At 42.5% G+C, this 25,019-nt stretch overlaps 2 protein-coding genes across 6 annotated transcripts in view; one reads left to right on the top strand and one right to left on the bottom strand.

Annotated features, from left to right (window-relative positions):
• Window positions 1–18,680, top strand: part of gsap (gamma-secretase activating protein) — a 30,901-nt gene extending 12,221 nt beyond the window's left edge. For all 4 annotated transcript variants that reach the window (XM_061806757.1, XM_061806756.1, XM_061806755.1 and 1 more), the window contains 22 exons: window positions 760–806; window positions 967–1,046; window positions 1,438–1,515; window positions 1,622–1,702; window positions 1,871–1,963; window positions 3,671–3,839; window positions 3,927–4,017; window positions 4,142–4,211; window positions 4,310–4,389; window positions 4,458–4,538; window positions 5,913–6,035; window positions 6,126–6,178; window positions 7,092–7,123; window positions 8,658–8,719; window positions 9,617–9,712; window positions 12,776–12,846; window positions 13,393–13,487; window positions 13,676–13,795; window positions 15,187–15,248; window positions 16,279–16,377; window positions 16,564–16,660; window positions 16,742–18,680. In XM_061806757.1, the coding sequence (XP_061662741.1) occupies window positions 760–806; window positions 967–1,046; window positions 1,438–1,515; window positions 1,622–1,702; window positions 1,871–1,963; window positions 3,671–3,839; window positions 3,927–4,017; window positions 4,142–4,211; window positions 4,310–4,389; window positions 4,458–4,538; window positions 5,913–6,035; window positions 6,126–6,178; window positions 7,092–7,123; window positions 8,658–8,719; window positions 9,617–9,712; window positions 12,776–12,846; window positions 13,393–13,487; window positions 13,676–13,795; window positions 15,187–15,248; window positions 16,279–16,377; window positions 16,564–16,660; window positions 16,742–16,842 (1,881 nt within the window). In that variant the 3' untranslated portion in view covers window positions 16,843–18,680. The remainder of the gene's footprint in view (window positions 1–759; window positions 807–966; window positions 1,047–1,437; window positions 1,516–1,621; window positions 1,703–1,870; window positions 1,964–3,670; window positions 3,840–3,926; window positions 4,018–4,141; window positions 4,212–4,309; window positions 4,390–4,457; window positions 4,539–5,912; window positions 6,036–6,125; window positions 6,179–7,091; window positions 7,124–8,657; window positions 8,720–9,616; window positions 9,713–12,775; window positions 12,847–13,392; window positions 13,488–13,675; window positions 13,796–15,186; window positions 15,249–16,278; window positions 16,378–16,563; window positions 16,661–16,741) is intronic.
• Window positions 18,681–18,828: 148 nt separating this feature from the next.
• The window catches only part of ccdc146 (coiled-coil domain containing 146), a 51,941-nt gene continuing 45,750 nt past the window's right edge, over window positions 18,829–25,019 (bottom strand). For both annotated transcript variants that reach the window (XM_061806753.1, XM_061806754.1), the window contains exons 19-23: window positions 23,106–23,216; window positions 22,894–23,031; window positions 22,699–22,824; window positions 22,264–22,386; window positions 18,829–20,774 (exon numbers count right to left, since the gene is read on the bottom strand). In XM_061806753.1, coding sequence (XP_061662737.1) covers window positions 20,571–20,774; window positions 22,264–22,386; window positions 22,699–22,824; window positions 22,894–23,031; window positions 23,106–23,216 — 702 coding nt within the window. In that variant the 3' untranslated portion in view covers window positions 18,829–20,570. The remainder of the gene's footprint in view (window positions 20,775–22,263; window positions 22,387–22,698; window positions 22,825–22,893; window positions 23,032–23,105; window positions 23,217–25,019) is intronic.

Here is a 25,019-nt window from a genome sequence, read left to right as displayed (position 1 = left end):
CGCACTGTCGGCTTTTGAGAAAATTAAAGGCTTTTAGGTACGCCTTATAGTGTGGAAAATACGGTACTCGTGATCTTCCCAAGTAAAAAGTACTCACCCTGCTTTACATGCGCAGTACGTTTCCACTATTTTATCCTGTTGGATTTCATTCAGTATGAAGTTTGTGAGGCGTCAATCTTTTTTTTTTTTTTTTTTTGCATCGATCGCCAACGTTTCGCTGTGACTCTAACATTGCATCCTGCGCCGTCCAAAATCTTTATTCCGTGTGGATATCCTTGCGTGAAATAGTCGATACTTCTCTGTTGGACAAGTCTGACACATTTGGCAAAAGAAAACATACCCCAATATTATCTGGAATACACGATAGAGAATCCACTTCAAACATGTTCTGTTCAGTCGCCATTTTGGAAGCTTGTGGGACATGGCTAAGGGGGCGGAGCTTAAGGTCGCCATCGGAAAGGTCCATTCCCAGATCAACCTGAAATGAACGTTGATCCATGAAAATCTCCAAAGATGTTCATCATATAACTTTTGTTACCGGTGTGTGACAACATGTCACTTTGTGCTGAATATAGCCACAAATACTTGCTATTTGTGGCAGTCCTCAGTCGTCACACCCTGTTCACAGTATATCAGTTTAAATGAATTCTGAAATTTCACCTGCTGACCCAATAACTAACATTTTGTGAGGACTGTATATGTACTGGCATTGTCATTCTTATAGGTTCTCATATTCTGCTTTCCGTTGCTGTCCCACAGCTGGAGCTCCCATTAGAGTTGCCTGCGAAAGCTTTCAGCACCGTTAAGTACGCCAACAACTGCTACGTATTGTTTACATATTTACTGTCGTATGGCCACTGAATCATTTACATTCGTACGATCCAATGAGAGCTTTCCTGCGGGTGCGGGTGTGCCTAACATTGTGGCCAGTAAGTGTAGATAGTGCTGTGTGTGTGTGTGTAACAGGTTTGTGAACTTGGGTTTTGACCACCATCATGCGGAGGAACCGCAGCGAGTAAAGATGGAAGTGTTCACAAACCGATTAGGTAAGAGTCATTACACAGTAATTGCCCTCGCATTAAACACATCAATAACCAACCTTTAATGTTATATTTGTGTTGTTGTTTTTCTCTCCGGGAAAATGAGAACGTAAGTCCCTCAAGCCGATGCAATGAAATAATGATTGGATTTTCACTGTTTGATTAAAATCTGGTTAAATCTACATTTTTCATTTTTTTTTTTTTTTTTTTTTTACACAGCCTTGCTGATTGATGCAAATTTAATTGCGAGATCCTAATTCAAATATGTCAGAGGCGCAATCAATTTTCATGTCCCCATGAACATCTAATGAGATCCAATACAAACCGCATGCAAAATTCTGCTCGCATGTATTGTTATGAGTCCAAGTTTGATGATTTTTTTCCTGTTCGACTCCAGGAAGCATGTGCGTGTGCTGCAGTCGACCCGCTCGCCACAAACCGGAGCTCATTTATTCTGTGGTGTTGGTTCACAAAGGTGTGTGTGTGTGTGTGTGTGTGTGTGTGTGTGTGTCTACGCGCGTGTCACCTGCTGTCGTGCGCCTCCGGCACGACAACTCATTTTTCTTTTCATCCCCATTCAGACTGCAGCAAGACTTTCCGGGTCACTTTGGGCCAGGCGACGCGGGACACCGCGCCGCTCCATCCGCTCCTCATTCCTATAGGTCAAACACGCGCACACACACACACACAGACACACACGCGCAGACACTTTGAAAAGAATTTCTAAATACACGCGAGTCCGTCTTCTCATTCGGCCTAATTAATGTCTGCACCCAGACAGCGAAGCGGCACCCACGCTGACAAAGCGGCGATGTTATTTCCATATGTAGGTTACTACGTGGTGGTGTATCTGCGCGGCCGCTTCCTGCACTGCATCAACACCAGACAGCAGGAGATGCTCTGCCACTCGCTCTTCCTGTCTGGTAAGATAAATTGTTGGCCGCTCTTTTTCCCTCATTTAGCGTTAGCCCACTGAGATGCCTCGGTTTTGTGTGTTGAGAACTGTGTCACTTAATGTGGCCCAAAAACGGTATCTCTTCATTCAGTTTTGAAATATCCAGAGCTTGATACGCTAAGGCTTATTTTCTGCATCACATGAATGCCACAGTGCAGGTACGCATTTAAAACAGTCCTGATGGACAATGACCAAACGCACACTGCGAAAGCAGAGATTGTTGTTTAATGGGCGAGTCGATCACCTGAAATGAATTCAATTGAGCACACATTTGACTTGCTGAAGGGTAAATTTCCTAGAAATAAGCAGGAACTGAAGACAGGCGGAGGACAACCATGGATGAAATTCAGCATCTGGTGATGGCCACGTGTCTCCAGGCTGCATTGAAAGCACATCTTGCTCATTTCATTTCAAATCCATTGTGGTGGTGTTAGAAGAGCCAAAAAGATGAGAATGGACCTTTCCGATGGCGATCTTAAGCTCCACCCCCTTAGCCATGTCCCACAAGCTTTTAAGATGGCGATTGAACAGAACATGTTTGAAGTCACGTATTCCAGATAATATTGGGGGATGTTTTTTTTTTTTGCCAAATGCGTCAGACTTGTTTGAGAGAGTTCTACGGAGAGGTCTCAACTATTTCACGCAAGGATATGTACACGGAATTAAGATTTTGGACGGAGCGGGACGCAATGTCAGAGTTACAGAGAAAAGCTTGGCGATCGATGCAAAAATAGTTTGACGCCTCACAAACTTCATACTGAAACCCAACGGGTAAAATAGTGCAATCGTACTGTGCATGTAAAGCAGGGTGAGTACTTTTTACTTGGAAAGATCATGAGTAATATCATTGCAGTCTTCATCAGTGAGTGGGTGTATTCATTTGTCTTGGCTCGTAATGGAACCCAGTGCTCTGTCTTAAAAGTCTGATGTGATACAAATGGGCAAAGAGACATTTCTCTTGCATGACATGGCGCATTTACATATCACTAACCCGACTCTTCGGGATAAAACATGACACACTTCATTCAGCAGGTCAGTGATACACTGACAAAGTGAAAGTTGTTCTCCTGTAATGTATAAAGCTCTGATAATAATAATAATAATAAGATACTTCTCCCTCACTTACCTTCAAACATACAGCCTTGTGTTTGTTGATATTGTCCACATTTAGTTGTACGTGCGCTCCTCCGCAAACCTTAATCCGTCGTAGGCACTTCGTCAACTGTGTTTTAGGCTTTAGAAAATGAATCAAGCGGGCCCCTTGTAACCTAGCAGGATATCTTTCATCAGAATTGCACCTGAGGACCATTTTCTTCGTAGCATTAACTTTTCCAAGCGCAGGCTACTGACAACCAGCATTGCTTGTGGGACAATATGGCGAGAGAGGCGTGTCAAGCCAGGGGTCAAGACGATGTGGCTATCTGATTAGCTATTATCGTACAAGTGAATGACAGGTCGGAAAGTTCCATTGTTTCGATATTCCAATATTCACTGACCTGACTGTTAGTTAGCTATCTTCGCTTGTTGTCTTGATTTCTTGTCTTGAAGAAAAACATGACATTGGCCATATTTGGAGACAAAAGGTTTACGCTCGACATTGATGAAATGTAAAAAATGACGGTGAATCCCCATTGGGTGGTGCTACACTCAAAATGGGTTCGTATCTGACCTTTAGGTGACGATGCAGATTTGGGGCTATCGTCAAAGTCCGAAGGGTTCACGGTGCTGCACGCAGAGGACGAGTCAAGTGTGGCCCTGTTGGACCTGCCAAATGGGACCATTTATGGTGTCCAGCTCAGCCCAGCCCACCTCCTGCAGATTCTACGATCAGACCCCACTTCCGGGTGAGCGCCACCTGCAGGGAGGAGATGGCAGAAGAGGAAAAGTTTTGTCACCTTTGTTTTGTGTGTGTACTTCATCCATCTCACAAGGAGACCCAACAACATGGTTGACGCTCAGCGCCTGGCCACCCTCCACTGCCTTCTCCTTTCCAGCACAAATGACCCAAACGTGGAGCTGGAGGTACGCGCTGAAGCAGAGAGATTGGCATTTAAGAGCCACGCCATGTCCTCTTGAGAAAAACAAATCTTTATGTTAAAAATTATTTTTTTTTTTGGGGGGGGGGGGGGCATCGGTAAACTTGCAGATTATTGAGTGGCTGTGTGACAATGTGAAGGCATTTGAATCCTTTGACCCCATCCAGGAGTTCATTCTAGGTAAGGGTCAAGAGAAACCAAAAGTTGCAAGTTTCAACTTTTATGAAGATGCTCTAGTGTTTGTGTTTTGTTTTGTTTTGTTTTCTACACCTCTGCAGCATCTTTATACAAAATTAGCTACCAGAGGTCCCTCAACCTGGATAAACTGCTGCCTTGCTCATCGGTGTTTGACAGGAAGGTAACCTCCATACACGCTGCACTGTTTGATTTAGTCTTTGCATCTGGCTCACACTGTTTGCCCTGCAGGAGCTACCAGCGTGTCTGACCGAGATCCCCGGTGTGCTGTGCACCACTCGGCTGCATACCGAGTCCGTCTTTAAAGGGAAGGTGCGTGAAACGACGCCTACTTCTTTCGCAGTCGCTGTCTGTGTATTGGAATGCATGACAAATGGATGGACATTTCGAGTTTGTCTACACCAGTGGTGTGTAAGCGCCCTCTAGCAGTGACTTAAAGAATCACTCAATGAAAATGTTCCAACTATGCATGTTACCAACTTTCTAAAATGAATTTATTATGTACAGTTCAGGTGTATTTAACTGATGTACAACACAGTTGCAGATAATCTTTTAGAAATTTTAAAAACATTTTAAACATTAATTTAGGCACAGTCTATCTAGAAGTTTAAGGTGGAGGTGGCACTGCATCAGGGATCCGTGCTGAGCCCCTTCCTGTTTGCAGTAGTAATGGATAGGCTGACAGATAAGGTTAGACTGGAATCCCCTTGGACGATGATGTTCGCAGATGATATTGTGATCTGCAGTGAAAGCAGGGAGCAGGCAGAGGAACAATTAGAAAGATGGAGGCACGCACTGGAAAGGAGGGGAATGAAGATTAGCTGAACTAAAAGAGAACGTGTGCATGAATGAGAGGGGTGGAGGGGGAAGTGTGAGGCTACAGGGAGAAGAGATAGCGAAGGTGGACGACTTCAAATACTTGGGGTCAACAATCCAGAGCAATGGAGAGTGTGCTAAGGAAGTGAAGAAACGGGTCCAAGTGGGGTGGAACAGTTGGCGGAAGGTGTCTGGTGTTCTATGTGACAGAAGAGTCTCCGCGAGGATGAAGGGCAAAGTCTATAAAACAGTGGTGAGGCCGGCCATGATGTACGGATTAGAGACAGTGGCACTGAAGAAACAACAGGAAGCAGAACTGGAGGTGGCAGAAATGAAGATGTTGAAGTTCTCTCTAGGAGTGAGCAGGTTGGATAGGATTAGAAATGAGCTCATTAGAGGGAAAGCCAAAGTTGGATAGTTTGGAGTGAGTATATTGGTAGAAGGGTGCTGAGGATGCAGCCCCCAGGCAAAAGAGTGAGATGAAGACCAAAGAAAAGGTTGACGGATGTTGTGATGGAGGACATGAGAGTGGGTGTTAGAGAGGAAGATGCACGTGATAGGCTTAGATGGAAAAAGATGACACGCTGTGGCGACCCCTAACGGGACAAGCCGAAAGGACAAGAAGAAGTCTATCTAGAAGTTAGCATTATTTTCCTATATTTGAGCACAAGTTTTTTTTTTGTTTTTTTTTTTTTTAGGCTGGGGGTCAAAGTTTCAGAACCACTGGTCTGTAGCATAGTACAGCTGTGTGTATCCAGAATTTCACTCTGGAAAAGTTGGGGGGGACAAAAACAAAATACAAATATGACTAAGTAACATGAGTCATACGGTGCTCACTGTGTGCTGTTTTTGTCTTTCCGCTACGTGCAGGCCAGGACTGTCCAGAGCTTCTGGTCCGAGCTACAGTGGAACACGGAGAGGACGACGTATTTGGACGTCGATCCCCACCCCAGATACAGAACCTCACACGTTCAGGCCTACTGGAGCAAACTTGTAAATAGTGCCGCAGAGCACACGGTCAAGGACCGCGCTAAAAGTTGTGCCTGTTTTTTTGTGCCTCATTTTTCTCTTCTTCTCTCCTAGATGACAGAAGAACCCTCAAGCCACATGGCTCATGTGTTGGAGAACACGAAGAAGTAGGTCTCCTTTTTTCCCTCCAAACTTTTTCAGGTGTTGATTCTATTAGTTAGAGCAAAAGTCCTATTGATTGAATGATGAATAATATCCATCTAACAGGAGTGGGAAAGTATGGCCTGTTTGTTGCATTATTTTTTTTTTCTCATTTTCCCCCTTAATGAAAATGTAATTATTCTTTTATTTGTCCACCGTCTTCTTTTTACATTGTTTATTTCCCGCGTTTTACCTTGATTTTTCGTGTTTGCTTGCGGGGTGTCCTTGTATGCTCGAAAAGGCACCTTTGAATAAAATACAGTCTCATCAGTAATTCATTTATCAAATCGTTTGTTAATTTAGTCTAAATATATTACCCCTGAAAATATTTTATTGATGATAAACGGATTCTGAATAATACCATTTTAAAACGAGAATGATCCAAAGTTATTTCAAACATTCTGCTTGTCACCGGTTCCACGTGATCTTCAAAAATCTCGGACACATCAGCGCGAGAATCTTATTGATTTTCAATGAGATTCATCAAGAGGTGGCGAAAGTCAAAGCTGCCCGTGGTGATTTCCAGCTTCCCGCGTTTCAGCCGATTTTTCAACACAGAGGCGGATTGATTTTCAATATCAAGCACAAGCTGGTTGAGATAGCGGAGGCCAAAAATAAAAAAAACCTCTCTCATTTTTCCACCTTCCAGAGCAGGAGGCTTATTGATTTAAAAGTATATTCAATACGCGTGAAGCAGCTGTGTCAAAAGCTCATATCACATTTTTTGTTTTTTTTTTGGGAGGGTGGGGGACTAGCGGGTGTAATTATTGAACAATCTTCCAATGTTCACATGACAGAGCAAGGACATTATTGATGTTGAAGGACTTGCGAGCTGTAACTTTGGGGGGGGGGGTTTACAGCAAATCTTTTCTTTTTTAGGGTTCTTTCCATGGTGGACACTTGGCGTCACGGTAAGACATTAAAAGCACGCATACGCACACACTCGCGCAGACATGCCGACGAACATCCTCGTGTCACATTCTTCGAATTAACCTCACAGAGCTCACTTATCTTGAGGTTTAGGCAAAAAAAAAAACTCAACAAAAATGGGAGTGACGAGGAAGGATTTGGCAGAGAAAAATGAATCGGGAGAGGTGAAGAATGCTGTGGTTATGTAACCGTGTTTCCCATTATTGTGCCTCCCGTGCAGCTGTTGAGCATCAAGTCAAAATCTTCACTTTCGTTCACTTCATTTGATTTATATGAACTCAGACATGATCTCATATTCGATACTGAAGACCTCAAGATAACATAACTTGAATGCTGGGCAACACCATCGCTTACATCTTTAGGCTGCCATTATTGTTTTTTTGGTGGTGCCGGTGTATGTGCGTATTAACAAATGTTATCATCTTTCATGAAATATTGGTTGGTTTGATGGAAGTTTGGACTTAAACCACCATTGCATTCAACTTTTGTTAAATTACACAAATGATTAAATAGTATATATTATCAAAATATTTGTTAAACTCATTTCATGAAAAAGAAACTATTTTTAACCTGTTAAAAATGCCAATATGTGAAGATAAGCCACATTTTTGTAAAAACGAATACCCAGAAGAAGTAATCATTGCCATGTAAATCACCAAGATACAAAACCCCAAGGTTTTATTGCAGACCTAAAACTTTAAAGCACTCTCCTGCAAAATGACAAAAAAAAGAAAAAGAATCATCCCCTTCTTATTCTCGGTGGCTCAATTGTACTCTTAAGCCACGTGATCATGTTATGCATCCATATCTTTGGAAATAGTGTGGAAATTTTTATTAGTATCTGATAAGACTCCATCATTCATTCATTATTCATCAAACTCGAAGCTTTTTTCCCCCCAATTAGTCTCCAAAATGTCAAATATGTAATGGAAAATGGAAAAGAAGGAATAACCCACAAAGGAACGCGAAAGTAACTGCAAAACGAAAGCGATGCTATTAAAACATTTATTAGCCGTGTCTGGAAACTGCCAAATATTTGACATATTTGCCCAAAGCAAATGTCAATACGTAAACAAGCGGCTAATGCTAATAGTGTTGCTAATGACAACGATTACCTGCGCGTTTTCAAGTATGAAGCATATGAACATGTGAAGCAGCCGCGCACATGCTGCGTCCTGCGAGTTGTTACATATAACACATCAAAAAAAGCGGCTTCTTGCATGCGCGTGATTAAATAAAGATTATATATGAAAGTGTGAAATTATTCATCTGCTCACAGCAGGAGCGCCGTCTCATAACCTCCCCCACCAAAGCTTTGTGATGTTTTTTTCAAAGCCAAAACACACCCCAAAAAGAATCCATTAATGCCTTAGATTACCCACAATCCCCCTCTCGCCTTTGTCCCCCCATCCAATTATAATAACGGCCGTGGTTATGGAGGCCGAATGGAATGACCCACCCGAGACGCCGGAAGTGTTGCGGTTTTTCGTCAAAGATTTCTTCTGTCTCCTGCAGACAAGAAGCTGGTTCCGCTTTTCCAAGAGGAGGACCAACCCCAGAAGCTGCTCATAGGCCTGGTGAGAAGACGGAATCAATATACTGAATGTGGCAACTGTATATGCAAGATCAGGTCAAAGTGGACGGGTGCCAAATAGTTTTGTATTATGTTGCTAACTGCTATTTTTGCTGTCCTCTTTATGACAAAGTCGCACGGGTTAGGGTAGAAATACCGAAAGCACAGTTTAGGTTTTAAAATAAGTGTTGAGAGTCTTTGTCGACTCTTCTTTGACAATCGCACCATGTTTTTGCGGTTCAGTAGCAACTAATACAGGACAATACATGCGCAGCCTCAAAACTTTTGCTTCTCAATAAGAATGCCATATGTCGCCGTTTTTCCATTAGGCCACGTCTGAAGGTGTGCAGGCGTGAAGTTGCGAGTAACTGGTTTGAAATTGCTCAGTCGCAGGACTCGGCGTTCCAATGATTTCAGGAATTCTGAATTTTAGGTGTTCGGTTAACTCCCCGCAATTCGAAAAGGAATGCCGGCAGCTTTAGAGCGTCAGTGATAAAGTGTAAGTGGATATGTGAATGTAAGTTGGCCATAGATCAAAGGTAAAAAGGCAATTATTTCCCCACCAGTGTTATCTGGTGGACTCTCAGATGAGTCACCCAGTTTTATTTTTTTCCCCAATAAGGACATGTTTTAATTCTTTTTTTTCCTCTTTCGTTCTGACACAGTTTTATGAACAATTTCTTATCCTTCAGTTTTTCCTGTGCTCAGCGTGATTTAAAAAGTGCAGATAACTTCAGTTTAACAGAGTTCAAACAAGGTGTTAGTGCGGCACGTGGACTATTCTTAGAACGACCCGGTCGTCCGGTCGTCCGTTTTCCTCCTTTCCCGCCACCCCGCTTTCATCTCCACGAGACCGCGCTGTGAATGTGCGCGTTTTCTTCCTTTTTCGTGCGTGTTGTAGACGGTGGAGAAGCTCCGAGAGCACCTGAACACACACCTGCCTCGGCTGGGCAAGAGGAAGATAGACTCCCTGGTCATCAACTATGTAGCCAAACTGGTAGGAATCTCCCACTTTTCTTGCTACTCTTCGTACAAAACGGCCTGACTTACAGTGGAGAAGAAAAGTATTTGAACACCCTGCTATATTGCAAGTTCTCCCACTTGGAAATCATGGAGGGGTCTGAAATTTTCATCGTAGGTGCTTGTCCAATGTGGGAAAGATAATCTAAAAAGAAAAATCCAGAAATCACAATGTATGTTTTTTTTAACGATTTGTGTGATACGGCTGGAAAAAAGGATTTGAACACCTGTCTATCAGCTAGAATTCTGACCCTCAAAGACCTGTTAGTCCGCCTTTAAAAGTCCAACTCCACTGCATTCCATGTATTATCCTGAATCAGACGCACCTGTGTGTGGTTGTTAGCTGCATAAAGATACCTGTCAACTCTATAAAAATCAGTAAGACTCAAACTTGTAACAAGGCCAAGACCAAAGAGCTGTCCAAAGACACAAGAGACAAAATTGTACTTGTAACTCCACATGGCTGGAAAGGGATACGGTGAAAAAAGGTCCACTGTTGGAGCAATCATTAGAAAATGGAAGAAGCTTAACATGACGGTCAATCTCAATCGGAGTTTTGTGGTCAGATGTGAACTTTTTGGTCAGAATTACACTTAACAGCATTTGGAGGATGACGAATGATTAGTTCCATCCCAAAAACACCATCCTACTGTGAAGCATGGGGGTGGTAGCATCATGCTTTGGGGGGGAGTTTTTTGGACATGGGACAGGATGACTGCACTGTATAAGGAGAGGATGACTGCGGCTATGTGTTGTGAGATTTTGGGGAACAACCTCTTCCCTCAGTCAGAGCATTGAAGATGGGTCAGGGCTGGGTCTTTCAACATGACAATTACCCGAACTACACAGCTGGGAAAACCAAGGAGTGGCTCCGTACGAACCATATCAAGGTTCTGGTGTGGCCTAGCAGGTCTCCAGACCTAGACCCAATAGAAAATCTTTGGAGGGACCTGAATCCCCGTGTTTCTCAGCAACAGCCCACAGAAGATCTGTATGGAGGAGTGGGCCAAAAACCCTTCCACAGTGTGTGCAAACCTGGTGAAAAACTACAGGAAACTGCGACTGTACCAAATATTAACATTGGTTTTCTCAGGTGTTCAAATACTTATTTGCAGTTGTATCACACAAATAAATCGTTTAAAAAAAAAAATCATACATTGTGATCTCTGGATTTTTTCTTTTAGATGATCTCTCTCACAATGGACATGCACCTACGACAAAAATTTCAGACCCCTCCATGATTTCCAAGAGGGAGAGCTTGCAATATAGCAGGGTGTTCAAATACTTATTTTCTTCACTGTACTTGTGGCTGTGTTTTAAAAGCTCAAGATCAAATACCAACATTTGAGAAAACCATTTACGTCCTGTGATTTCTGTCTGTAAGAGATGATAATTTCGTATTCATGAGAGTTAAATTCTTCCATAGCAACAAACCAATGTGATATTTATCAAAGCAAGACGACGGTGAGTGGCACTGAGCCCAGCGTGCACGTCCGCCCAGGTCTAAAAAAAAAAAAAAAACAAATTGTACACCCATCTCTCGAATTTGCTAAGATTGATGCGTTACTCGCGCCCCGAATCCACCCCAGAATTTCATGCATTCCTCTTTAGTGTCAGCGCCACTTTCAACAAAGTTTCACAGAAATTAGTCAAGTAAGGTTTTGCTTCACTCTTGCCGAACGACAAACAAATAGCGATGAGAACACACAACCGCCACGCGGGATCGAAGACAGGTACGGAATTGGAAACTACTGTGGGGGAGAAAAAAAAAAAACACGACAAGTTTTGGCGACTGCCCCACACGTGCTCAATTAAATCACGCTAGCCAAATGTCCACTCTCCAAACAAAAGAACCCGACCCCCTCGTCCCTCCACCCCACCCTTGGTGCTTATTGAGACTAATAGCTGCATTGACACCAGTTGGTTGGGTTGGGGGGATAAATTAAAGCTTTTAAAGGGCCAGGAAGTTCTGCTGTGATAGATTGCGACGCCGCACTACATTGTCAGTTATTTATTCTCTGACCCCCCCCCTGTTGCTAAGGACAACAGTGATACATTGCTTTTCATTATGCGGCGCAAAGAGCAAGCGAGGAGTCCGTGAATCCATATTGAAAGTTCTGTTTTGAAATAGACTGGGGAGGTTTTAATTATGCAGGAGAAACACTCTTCTGGATGAGGAAGGTTATTACTTTTCTCTATCAGAAAGAGGCTTGTTATGAAAAATGGCTGCTTTTAGATATTCCAACAAAGGGATTTTTGCAACCACGTGTTTTCATCTTTTCCAAAAATTTGGAGGCCCACGGCTAGTTGAAAAGATAATGATGATCAAAGAAAAAAAATAATTTGAATTTACTTAACCTGAGGAGCAGACAGAAGTATCAATATTAGTGGTCCACAGGAGCTAGAACTCTGTTTTTTGAATAATCAAAAGTATTCCCAAAAACATCAATCCAGAGTTTCAGCGAACATTTGTGCGTCGCAACGACAGCATTGACACGCACACAAATAGTAGCAAAGTATTGACACAACCACCCAAGAAACTTTGTTCAATATTTTTTTAGGAAAGATAAAAAAATGGGCAAAAACACTGATCATGGCGGGAAAAAAAAACTTCTGTGACCACGTGTTGGAGAGTGTTGAAACTAAAAAAGGATCGTCTTCCTGTCATATTCAGTGGGAGATCGTATGTGTGACTGTGTGCGTGTTTGTGTGTCAACGATTGAGTACACGTACAAGTTACCACGTATGCTGATGTACGTTCGGCGAAAGGATGTGAGCGATAGCGCGTCATTTTGCGTGTTCTCACGCCAGTCGGGCTGGGTGGAAATGAAAATGGGAAGTGGGTATTCTAAAAAAGGAAGTGGGGATACAGAATAGCAAACTGACTTTAAATGATTCCCAAAAAAAAAAAAAGGAAGAGGGCCACAGATGTGAAAAAGATGGCAGAAAGTCGCCTTTCCCGCCTTTGCCCCAAGCTGCGAGCTGGACTTCCCGTTCGAATCTAATTTCCCAAACTATGTGGGTGTTTGTGTGTTTGTAGCTGGAGCTCATCAGACACATGCTGGAGTCTGTCTGGCTGAAGCACAAGCTGGGTCCTCTTGTTCTGTGCTTGTAAGTATCCCACTTTTCCCCCTTTGTTAAATGTGTGTTTGTGGACTTACTAGTCGGCAAACGGGGGTAATGACTTCCTGGGACCCCAAAACATCTCATCAAAACTGATTAACATATCATTTGTTTTTCATTTCAAACAAATTATCCTTTTTTGTTTTTTTAGTCCTGGCTAATGCACTTCTCAAAATACATCTGAAAACATTTAATCCATCATCGTTTTATGTTTTGTATGCCCCCCCCCCCCTCATTCTTATGCAATGGGCAGATCCATTACACTGCACTTTTATGTTCAATCGATTAGCCTAAAAGCAATGATTGACTTGTGAGCAGGCCATCCTCAAAAAGCACAAAGGAATTCAGGAAATTTCGTAAATTCACAGATTTTAGTTGATGATAAAGCAGTTTTTAAAGTCTTTTGATAAGATGGATCAAGATGACTGGGTTTTCCTTGGGCCAGCACATGAGTAAATACACCCCTGTGAGTGTGTGTGTGTGCACCTTTGGCAACGCGTCAATGTCCATATTTCTCTGGACGTGTTGTTCCAGCACACAGCGGGCCAGTCCGGGCGAGTGGGCAGTGTTTCACTTCATGCTCCGGATCCTGGACGCCACCAGGGGTCTCTGCGTGCCCCTCCCGCCTGGTAGCGCCAACATACACACACACAAAAGCAACCAATCAGAAAGTCACGGCACGTTCGCCGTCAGCATCTTTAGCGTCGTGCAAACGCGTGAATAAGATCTTAGTCACTCGTACTGTGTCAGGATCCCAGTTGTGTAATCATAACCGCACTACTGTATATTTTTTTTTCTTCTTTTTCCCCGTGATCAGGTTACCATAGTCTGCTCGCGGCGTTGGCTTTGCGCTGCCTCCCCCATCACACTTTCCTCCAGTACGTCGACCACCGCTTCCTTCAGCTGACCGACACCTTTGTGTCTCGACTCATGACAGGTGCAACCTGCATGAAAAATTCCTGAATAAAGGTTTTTTTAAAAAAAAAAAAAAAAAAAAAACATTCTAAAAGATGAAATTAAAAATGTATTGTCTTTAAAGTTAAATACAACTGAACTGTACTGAACAAACGTACCGTTTCTGCCATTGTAACATTATGCACAGTTTAAACATTAAATTCACTGATTCTTTAATGTACCAATCAAGACAGCCCACATATTATTTGTGGTACTCATACCACACATTGAGTATTACTGCTAATGCTAGCTCGACTCGAAATATCACCGGCCACACCATTAGTTACACCCGCAGTATGCCAACACAAGCACCGCATCATAAAATTGATCTTTTGCAAACAATAATAAGGATTGGCTTGAATTGAAACTTGCAATTCTTTTCCCTTCGGCTTGTCCCGATCAGGGGTCTCCCCAGCGTGTCATCTTTTTCCATCTAAGTCTATCTCTTGCATCCTCCTCTCTTAACACCCAACTGTCCTCATGTCCTCCCTCACAACATCCATCAACCTTTTCTTTGGTCTTCCTCTCGCTCTTTTGCCTGGGAGCTCCATCCTCAGCATCCTTCTACCAATATACTCACTCTCTCGCCTCTGAACATGTCCAAACCAAGTCTGCTCTCTCGAATCTTGTCTCCAAAACATCCAGCTTTGGCTGTCCCTCTAATGAGCTCATTTCTAATCCTATCCAACCTGTTCACTCCAAGCGAGAACCTCAGCATCTTCATTTATGCTACCTCCAGTTCTGCTTCCTGTTCCACTCGAGACTATGGAAGTAGATTAGTGCGACCAGGATTTGAATTTGAAATGTAAAGTGATCAGATTTTCAATAGTTGTATTTCAGCGTCACTTTTCAATGTTAACAATTCAAGTGTGTCTGGTGCCACCAGGCAGGGTTACTTCGGGTCAGAACCGAACACCCAGCCAATCCAGTTAACGCTTTCTTGGCATCTGAAGTCACGTGACTAAGAAAGCGCAACTGCAATTGGCTGGGTGTTCTGCCTAGTGGCACAGACGGCGAATTTCAGACAGCGAATTGTAGCAACTATTGAAAATGTGATCACTTACATTTCAAATTCAAATCATATTTCACTCTACATTTCAAATTCAAATCCCGGTGGCACTAATCTACTTCCATACAAGACAGCCCACATATCATTGCGGTACATTGAGTATTGCTATTAGTAGTAGCTCGCCTTGAAATATCACCGGCCACAACATTAGGTACACCTACAGTATGCCAACACAGGCACCGCATCATAAAATTCATCTTTTGCAAACAATAATAAGGCTTGGTTTGAGTTGAAACTTGCAATTGATTTTCGTTATCAGTGTTGACTGAAGTTGATGAATTTTCACTATTTTTCTGTGGGCACAGATTTGGATAACAGTGCAGCGAACGAGAAACTGAAGTTCGGTGTATTAAAGAGACTTCCCGAGGTACGTGTGAACTTCCACCTGTCTGGCATGACAACAATGCAGTATCCCAACCTCAAGTAGCGAGGAAGTTTTGATTTCCAGAAATTGAAGTGCATGCAGTTATTTTCTCACACGAGAACCACAAAGAACTTGTGTAACTAAGGACTCTGTGCATGTATGTGTGTGTGTGTGTGTGTGTGTTGGGAGGTGTTTTCCATCCAAGTCTTTGGGAGTGGTCCACCACCGTGTGTCTGTTGTGTAACTTCCACGTGCTAAGTGTGCGGGTACAGTATTTGTTAATAACCATAAGTGTCGGTGTGCCCCCCCTGTGTGCATTGTGATTAGAGGAATGTTGAGTGTTTTGTGTCTCTGCTCTGTTTCCTGCCAGTCAGATGCTTTTTGGCTGAGTTTTTGGGAGGCGGGAGGGCTACAAAACACACACAGACATGCACACACAGACACACACACACAGTGAATCTATCAATCTCTTCATTTATAGAACACTGGAAAAGTTGGTCAATTTGAAAATATTCTGATTTCAATTGGCTATTTATTAGGCACCCCTGCCGTAGATAAAACAAGCGGGCATGATGCAACAAATCTCGGCCCTCGCCGCTAAAAGATTTTATCGCGTTCCGTTCCGTTTCTTTCGATTTATTTTGCGTGCCATTCCGGAGGGCTGTAATTTGCGGCCGTGTCAAACCGAGCCGGTCACACCGAGATACCGAGGCTGAGTGTCGTAAATAATTTAGTGGCAAAGTTTCACAATCGGGCTTAAAATATTCATCTTGGGGAAGGGAAAAAAAAAAATTAAACATTGATTAATGAGCGCTTGCACGAGCGTCTGGCTGTGGTTAGTAGAAGCAGAAAGCAGCTCTGTATCAACATGACTGATGGAGCGTGGTTGTATCTTTTTCTTTTTAGTATTAAACATGAGCAAGGTGTATAGTGTTTCACAAGACCCCCAAATAGAAAGGGACAGATGCTTATATATTCCTGTCTGAATTATTCATTTTTTTGTAGAAGTGCATTTAGAAAATTGTGTGTGTAGGCAAACAGATTCTACCACATGTGGGATCATCCTGTCAGTTCGGCCTCCATCTCCAGAGATTACATCGGGAATCTGTTGGGGGGACGGAACAAAAACAAGGTAAGAGACGCGCGCAAAGTCACGACTGCATTTATGGAACAGACCCCCAGAATTTTAGCATTTGACACAAAGGCACTGTCACATCATTGAAAGCAACTTTTTTTGTGATCGAGTAATTTCTTGGCTCTTTTTGCCACAAGACACAAAGAAACTTGGTAGATTTTTTTTCCACTTGTCTTTCTGCAGGGATTTGCTCTGACCGGCAGAGACAAGGCACGCTTCAGAACGGACGTCCTGCCTCTGACGTACCTGACCAAAGTACTTTCTGACATAGAGGAGCAAGGTAATGTGTGGACGCGTGGATGCTTCTCACGTGAAAAAGTCTCTCAAAGAAGCCCCTCCCCTTTTCTTTCCGGCGGTCCAGCTCTGAACCCCTTCGAGGAGCGGGAGAACGTGGACGCCACATTTGTGGAGGAGACGGCTCTGAAACAGACACTCATTCTGCTGGGAATTGAGAGAAAATGAACCCCGCTTACAAAGACAAAATGGAAGACAAGGGAATGATGAATAACATGAGCAATGAAAGATGAATGGGAAGATGGAAGATGCCAGCGGAGATGTTGGCAGGACTCGAGATAAAGGGAGAAAACCCACATTTTGTTTACACTTTGATTCAAGTCAGGGAAGCCTTCTTGTGCTCAGTCATTACAACGGTATAAACAAGCATCCAAAATCTCTGCCCTAACAATACATCAATACTGGGTACACCTGTGCAATTTAATGAGATCAGGTAGAATTTATGGATCAAAAATTGAGAAGAAAGTTCGAACTTGTTCATTTAGTCAACTGAACATAGGATCAAGTGTCTATACTTACGGTATTTATAAGGGCGCTGTCCCGTCATGTTGATGTATTTTTAAAATCAATGTATCATTTCTCATCAATAATTTAAAAATGGACAAAGCAATAACTGTAACAGGGAAATGGCATCTAATTTGAGAAGAGAGCTCACTTTTCTAGGAAATGTGCTCAAATACTCAAAACCTATTTTTGCCAGAATTTTTGCCCCACTTCAATGAACTTTGTGTCGTTCCGCCTGGAGTGTGCGCCTTGGCCGCAGTATAATAATAATACTCTATGCAAGTTGACGGTAATATTGATTATTCTTCACAGAGGATAAAGAATACATGCCTGTGAGTATTCTTATATTGTCTGTCTACATGTGATGTGCAACTGTTTATGTTCAGATTCACACCGTAGTCCTTGTCATTAGCTTGTCGAAAGCTAAGCAGTTGATTTCGATAGATAACGTGATTGTCTTTGTTTGACGTTCAGCTACTGAAACTCAGCATTAACTGGGAGTGGCAAACAGCCTGGAGCCTCTTTTTTGAAGAACTTTTTACAATCTGCAAAACTGCCGCTTGTTGTGAAGAGAGTTGAGTTCGCTGCCACAAATACAGTGTTCGTAATACTAATTTATGATCAGGAGTCAGAGCAAAAAATTGCACCAAACAACACCTTTTGTCTCCGTAAATTCAGGTCACTTGTAGTTCAAGGCGCCACACGCACATGCTTTCTGTCGGGCTTTGCTGACCGAGTTTTGTATGGTCCTTGACGGGATTATTTCACAGCTCCTGGTGAAGGACACCCTCACGTGTTTAGACTCGGACCGCGAGGATATTCCTACGGCTATAACAGTTAATGTCGAATGAAAGGCCGGGGACGTTTTAAAACGGGATGCAATTATTACTTCAGAGCGGCTCTAAAGTGAGGAGATAATGTGAAATGCAGAGGGACACATTTGAGGAATTTAAAAGATGGGCTAATATTTTTGAAAAATTCGTTGCATTTGCTTGTCGTTTTTTTTTTTTGACAGTGCTGACAAAGGTATCAGATCGCACGTGGATTCCCAGAAAGGCAACAAATACAATTCGTCAGAAGCATCCCATATCCTTATTTGGAGGCTCCGGAAAAGTGCTCTGCGACCCATTTCGTCTTGACCGTTCAACACCACGTTTGATCATTTCCTGTAACCGTTTGACAGTCAGACTATTCCAATGTTTGAATACATGTGTCTCGTTTTGAGATGAGAGAACAAAGCGACTGGGCTTCATTAGACGTTTATTTGCAAAACACATTGCAGAAAGATGTCTAGCTTTAGGAGAGCATGGCATCAAACCAAAGGAACAAAAAGGAGATGAAAAGACAGATGCAATCGCCTGTTTTGAACAATGACCGTGAGGGATCGATCGATCATTGATTTTTTTTTTTTTTTTGACAAAGCACTCTCTAAAAAATGTCTTGTGTGTGGTATGAGTTGGTTTTTTTTTTTTGCATAGGCTTTGAATAAAAGGGGCAAAATGTTTTGTTTCCACTGTGTTTACATCCGGATGCATTTGAAAGCTTGCACATCTTAAAAATATTTCATTTAGCCGTCGGGAAATGAGCTCAGCGACAGAACAAGCTGAGTCACTTTCAGCAAACAGCCCGCGTCGTGCTTCTCCATAAAAGATTTTTCTAGAATTTCTCATCTTTTAGCGGGAATCTGAGCCTCCACAGTCGTTGGCCCCGTCCGGTCGGTGTTATGTAGTCGCTTAATGAAGCCCAAACAGTTTGGTGCTGAATAAATCCGACAGCTCTCAGCAGCTGCCAGCAATGGATGATCACACACACCATTACTCCTGAAGACAATATCTTACTAAATTAACTTCAATGGCCGGTCTTTTACCATGCTGCTCTCTTATATATGAGGAACTCATATCTTAAGATATTACCCCAAGTTTGCTCTTATTTTTAGAAATTACTTCATCCATACGTCATAATCCAACATTTAAAATATCTTTTATCTTTTAAAATATTTTGGAGCAGAACTTCAAGTTATTTGGCAAACAATGAGTTACAAAATTTTCCATTACTTTAAATACCCAAGCCATTTTCATAATTTTATAAGATTGCGCGAATTATCATCTGAAATAATTTACAAAAAATAGAAATGAAAAAAAAATCTTTAGATTGCCAGTAACCTCAATCCAGGTGTGTCAAGCTCATTCTTGTCGAGGGCCATATTGTCGTTTCAATTTCCCAATATGAAACCATGTCTCATCGTATTCTTTCATTTTCAAAAAGTGAGGGATACATTTTTAAATCAGAAGGATAATAGTTTGCTCATCCATTGATCAAGTTACCATAAAAAGGGGGACTGGTATCAGAAAAATGCCAGATCTTAACATTATAGTTCATAAAATAACACGCATGATTTCCTTTCGCGGTGCACATAAAATGATGTGGCGGGCCACATCTGGCCCCCGGCCCTTGAATTTGACACCAATGCCTTAATTAATCCATCCAGTTGTTTTGGTTCATCTCGCTATTACGTTTCCATCCTAATGTCGTGTTCTAAACTTCTGCATAAGTGAAATTCGTTGAAGAGAAACAATGTAGTTGCTGTGCTGCCCTCCGACAATCTGCCAATCGGCTGAAAAACCTGCAAACGATCTTAATTCGTAGCATGTACTAACTCGGTTTCAGAGTTTTCACTTATGGTGAATGTATGTTGCCTTTTCCACTAAACTAACTGTTCAACTGAGTTTTGTTTGTATCGAATGATGCTATAAAGTGATCAAACGTCCTCAGTCTTAACTATTCGCCTCTGGTTGGATCATTTCTAGTTTAACCAGGGTTTAAAGGTTAAAAATGAGATCTAAATATGTTTTTGTAACAGAAAGTAAACTACTCCACCCCTGGCAACTGACTCCAGAAACAGAAATAAAGTGATGAATCACTAATGTGCAACAGGCGGGCAATGCCATTTTAGTGACGTGACGTTTTTTTCCCCCTACCGTAAGCTATGAAGAAACCTGGAATCAAGTGAATTATTTCTTTAATTCTTATTTCTTTTTTCCTCATCGCTGTCTATCCTCCTCCACTATGTGATCAGCCTCTCCATATTTACATTTCTCCTTTCAGGCTTTAAACGCACGGCTTAAACAGAATGCGGTGCATTCATACAAGGCAACATTAGAAGACAAAAAATGGTAAAATATTCAGCCAATCTCCCCCGTACCGCCTTTGCATTCTCATTTGTCGACAAACGGAGCGTAAACAGGCAATTGCCTGTAAATACAGAAAAAAAAATAGAACGGGATTACAACCAGATGCAGCCATGAAGCAATTAGAGGAACTATGCTAAAAGGGAGGCACAGTGCTGAGAGACAGCGGAATTTATAATTTTTTTTTTTTTTTTTGCATTTCCTCTACAGCTCGAAGGGTCTGAGATGTGTCGGTTTGCGTATGTGTCTCATGTTGGAACCTGGTTGCGATGGCTTGAAGGGGGCCTGCGCTCCATACGGTTTGGGCAGAGGGAGCGCGTCCGTGTGGGGGATGTAGGCATCGGGTCGGCTCTCCGCCGTGGTGTACTGGCCGTTCGGCAACTGCTTCCACGCGTCCTCGTCTGCCAGCTGCGGACACGCACGAGGCAGTGTTGTAATATTGATGGCTGACCTTGGAGCGCGGCGTCGAAATTCAATTTTGCAGAAGTTTAATCACGAAAATGGAATAATAAATTCAACATTTGTGATATGTCAAAACAAATGCAAGTGCTCAGAATGACAAAAACATATCGCGCCAGTAAGAAGACATTCTCTGAAGAGTGCAGAGCGCATTTTCAGTCAAGAGTGAACGCCACAGCAGTGCTGCGATTAAGGTGCCATTCTTTCCATCTTCTGGCTCATTAAAGCCTTTTGCCCAAGCTCTGACCCAGATGCACTTTTCACCACAAGAATTTGGAGGCACTTTTGCGCAAATGTATCTTGAGAGTACGATAGGGCCATAATTACATAAACATTGAACATTATTAAAAAAAAAAAAACGTTTGTAGGATTTTTGACCTTCTGTTCAAATGCAATCCTTTTTTATGCTTTTATAATAAAAATAACAATAACGTGATTTATATGGCACCTTTAAGATCATGTTCGCAAAGTGCTGTGACGATATTATATTATAGATTATGTGCCAATATGTCGCAGCGATGAGAGGCGGTAACTAGAAAAAAAGTTGCTCAAGTTCATATACAGTGGGGGAGATGGGACTCATGCCAGAATCTTGTAACTGGGCAGTTTCCTTAACCCCCAGAAAAAAATTGAAAAAAATGACAAATATATATTTATACATACATCTCATTTACTTTACATGATCTTTTTGGACATTGTCAAAGAATGTTCAGGAACGTATCATGCTAAACATTCCATACATCCAGGATGGCGTATGGTAAGCGGGTCAAAGTTCTGCTCAAGGAGGAAAAAGCAACCGTGTCCTCGTGACCTTACAGTCATGCAGAATGGAAATGAGGTGTGCTGAAATCCCAGAGACTTCAAAGCATATGCATGGATTATTGTCTGGCACGAGAAATATTAGCTTGAAACTAGGGAGGCAAGGACGCATGGATGGCTCACAGATAGACAGGAAACACATTGAACTGGGAAGTTCACCAAGCATTCTCGGAAGAGCTTAAATGCTTAGAAGTGCCTCATTGACGGCTTTTGACAATCCCTCAACGTCCTCTTTCTCATTTGCATGTGGAGGCTTGTGGTGTCTTTTCGGGGCCGGCAGCTATAAACAGGAATGAAGCGGATGAGAAAAAGAAACTCCAGATAAGACCGTCGGGACTGCTTTCAGACACGACCGATGACGCCCGGCGTGCCAGTTTCCACCTCTTCTTCTTATTTTTTGCATGTTGACAAAGCGAATGTGGTCCTTGTCTCGACTGTGTGCGCATGCGAAATCTCTCCTTAGTGTCTTTGTGCACAATCCCAGGTATAAAGCAACACTTCTGTGCCTTAAAGCTTTAATCAATTGCTGCTTTGCGCCTTGTCTTCATTCTTCTTTTCTTCCTCCCCTCCACCTCTCCCTCGGGCACATTAATCAAGGCCTGACCAATGATCTATTTACCCTCTCTCTCTCCTCTTTGTCCCTCTGTCTCCTCCTCTTGTCCCGGAGCATCCTCCTCCATTCTTCCTCCATCTCGGGGCAGGGTGGCAGTCCTTGCGCCAACCGCCTCTGGCACCTTTCCATCTAGAGGGACACAGCGGCAAAACGACATGTAGTAAATTGATTTTGTGTTGACATCACTCGACGGAGGTTGGCAAAACTACTCGCACATCTGTTAGACTCTCAAGTAATATGACAGATACTGTATAAAAGTAGAACTGAACAATGAAAATGCAGAACTGAATCAACTCAGTACTGAAAAGTAAAAAGTACAAACTCTGAAATGGAGTTAAGAATTGAAGTAAATGCATATTTTTCAGTCAAATCTACATGAACCCCAGTTTAATAATTGGGCACAATAATCAGGATGCCGCGGGGTCACGGGTCTGCTCTGACCTGAAGCTCTCTTTCTTTGACCTCCTGCTGGAGGCACAGGACCGCCGCTTGCTTCATCGACAATTCTGCAGACGCGGCCATCAATCGGCGGCTGATGTCAATGATGTGGGTTCGCAGCTCATTTAACTGGACCAGATGAAAAACGAAGACTTGGTCATGTGTTAGCTGAGCCTCGTCGTTGAGTTTTCAGTCTACCTTCTTGGCCAGCGACAGTTTGTCTTGTTGGCAGTTGTCTGTCTGTTCTTGGAGATCGTTGGAGAGACGCGTCACCTGGTCCACGAGGAGCCCTTTCTCCAAAAGCTGCCTCTCCCTCTCCGCGAGGCTGGCCTCCAGCTGCAACGGGAGAAATGCGACATCTCTAAAAACGCCATATCCATCTGCGCACATTTGTACAAGTTGCAGTGTACCTTCTCTATCTTCTTGACCAGTTCAGGGGAGGAGGGATCGGAGCCTTTTAGCTCTTTGTAATCTGCTGTTTTTGCTAGATTATCTAACGTCTGGTCCCTGACCTCCAACATCTGCGTGATTAGAATACAAATGTATGAAGAAATATGATTCTGCATAAGCCTGTTGACCAAAAAGCAGTCATGCAAACAAATCACAACATTAAAGGTTATTTTTTATTTTTCAAGGAACAAAGTTTGAATGGTAAAAAGTCATTCATACATTATTCTTCACTTTCTACCAACGGTAATCCTTCTATCAGCCCAAAAAGTGATACATTATGAAAAATAAAAACTGTGCCTTTATTGTGAATTGTCACTTAGTATTAAAAAAATAATGTAGCAGAGAGCAATCAAAGAGCCATAACAATATACAGTACATGCATAAAATAGAAGGGAAAAAAAACACATACACCCTTTACCAGGGTTGTGAAAACATCAAAAAGCAACAAGAGAAAATATTTATAGATGCTTTAAGGGATCAAGTAGGAACCCTGAGGAAGTAACTGGAAAGACAGAAGTGGGGGATCAGGTTGAGGAGAAAAACAGGGTGTGAAAACAAAAAGGGAGACACAGGTGGTCGTGACCCGGCGTGACCCGTCTTATGAAACAGCAGCTCAACCACGCGGATTATGCGTGTTTGCACGCCTGTATCGCAACGTGTGTGAAGGTGTGTGCAGCAGATAAAGAGAGGAATTGGGGGGGGGGGGGGAGAAAACCAGCGTGGAACAAAGCGATGATTCCCATTTCCTGACTTCACGAGATTAACGAAGCCTCTCGAGTGTGAATGGGCGGCTGCTCTGATTCAAAGTGACGTCTCGGCACTTTAAATACGGCTGCCTCGGCCCCCGTGTCATATGGGCGTCATGTGAAAGGCAGAACGCGCCAATGCAAAGGCGGAAGTGCGACGCTGATCCAGTGCGACGGGCGGAGGAAGGACATAAAGCGAGGAAGCATAAAATATCAAACGGCGGCGGGAGATAAAGGATATGAAATCAAAAGAGGAAGAATGAATATGACAAAAACAAACACTGGCGATGACAGACAGGGATCTGGGTTGTCTCCGGTTTCCATCATAATGCACTAAATGGAAAAATGACATCCAGATTGAACAAGAACAATGAATGACTGCGAAGGTTTTAAAAAGTACCGTACTAGTACTTCCTCGATTGCCATGTGAGGCCTACAAACCTTTACACAAATCAGATCCTACGTCTTAAGAAATCTCTCAGGGGGTCAGTCGCGCACCATATTTAAGCCACAGGGCTCCTCAGCACTAAAGAACATCAGAAGATTTTTTGTTTTTTCATCCAAATCACAGCTTGCAAACTGAAGCGGAAGACAGCAAAGCTAGTTTGGAAACGACACATTTGTTCAACAAACGCTTTCACCTGTATCTTAATGTATATCAGATAATGCATAAATGTAGAATGTGAATGTAGACAAGTAACGCTAAAAAGCTTTTTTTTTTCTGGGGGGTGTGGGGGGGGGCATATTTGCATATTGCATTGCTCCAGTTGTGAATTCCATTTACTTCTGGGCCATTACCGTAAACCGGCATTTAAACATCGCGAATTAGCAAAATAAATAAATAAATAAAAAGAAACACCATCAGCACAAGTGCAATAAGAATAACTAATATAGTCCATTAAAAGTAAGTGATCGAGGGTTTCTATGGCAACAGCAGACGGGCCATGCTTCCAATTACATCCATGATTCTGAAACCAAAGTAAACACAAAGCGTTGCTTTAAAGCTTCCCACTCATTTCTTTAAAACAATGTCAGATAAGACAACTTGGATTAAAAATATATAATAAATGGGAGGAGTCTCAACACTAAAGGCTGATATTCAGCGGCAAATTACTTGATGATGATTAA

This window comes from Syngnathoides biaculeatus, chromosome 20 (genome assembly GCF_019802595.1).
Source record: "Syngnathoides biaculeatus isolate LvHL_M chromosome 20, ASM1980259v1, whole genome shotgun sequence".
Lineage (NCBI taxonomy): Eukaryota > Metazoa > Chordata > Actinopteri > Syngnathiformes > Syngnathidae > Syngnathoides > Syngnathoides biaculeatus.
Note: the sequence above shows the minus strand (reverse complement) of the source record. Positions and strands in the feature narration are given on the sequence as shown.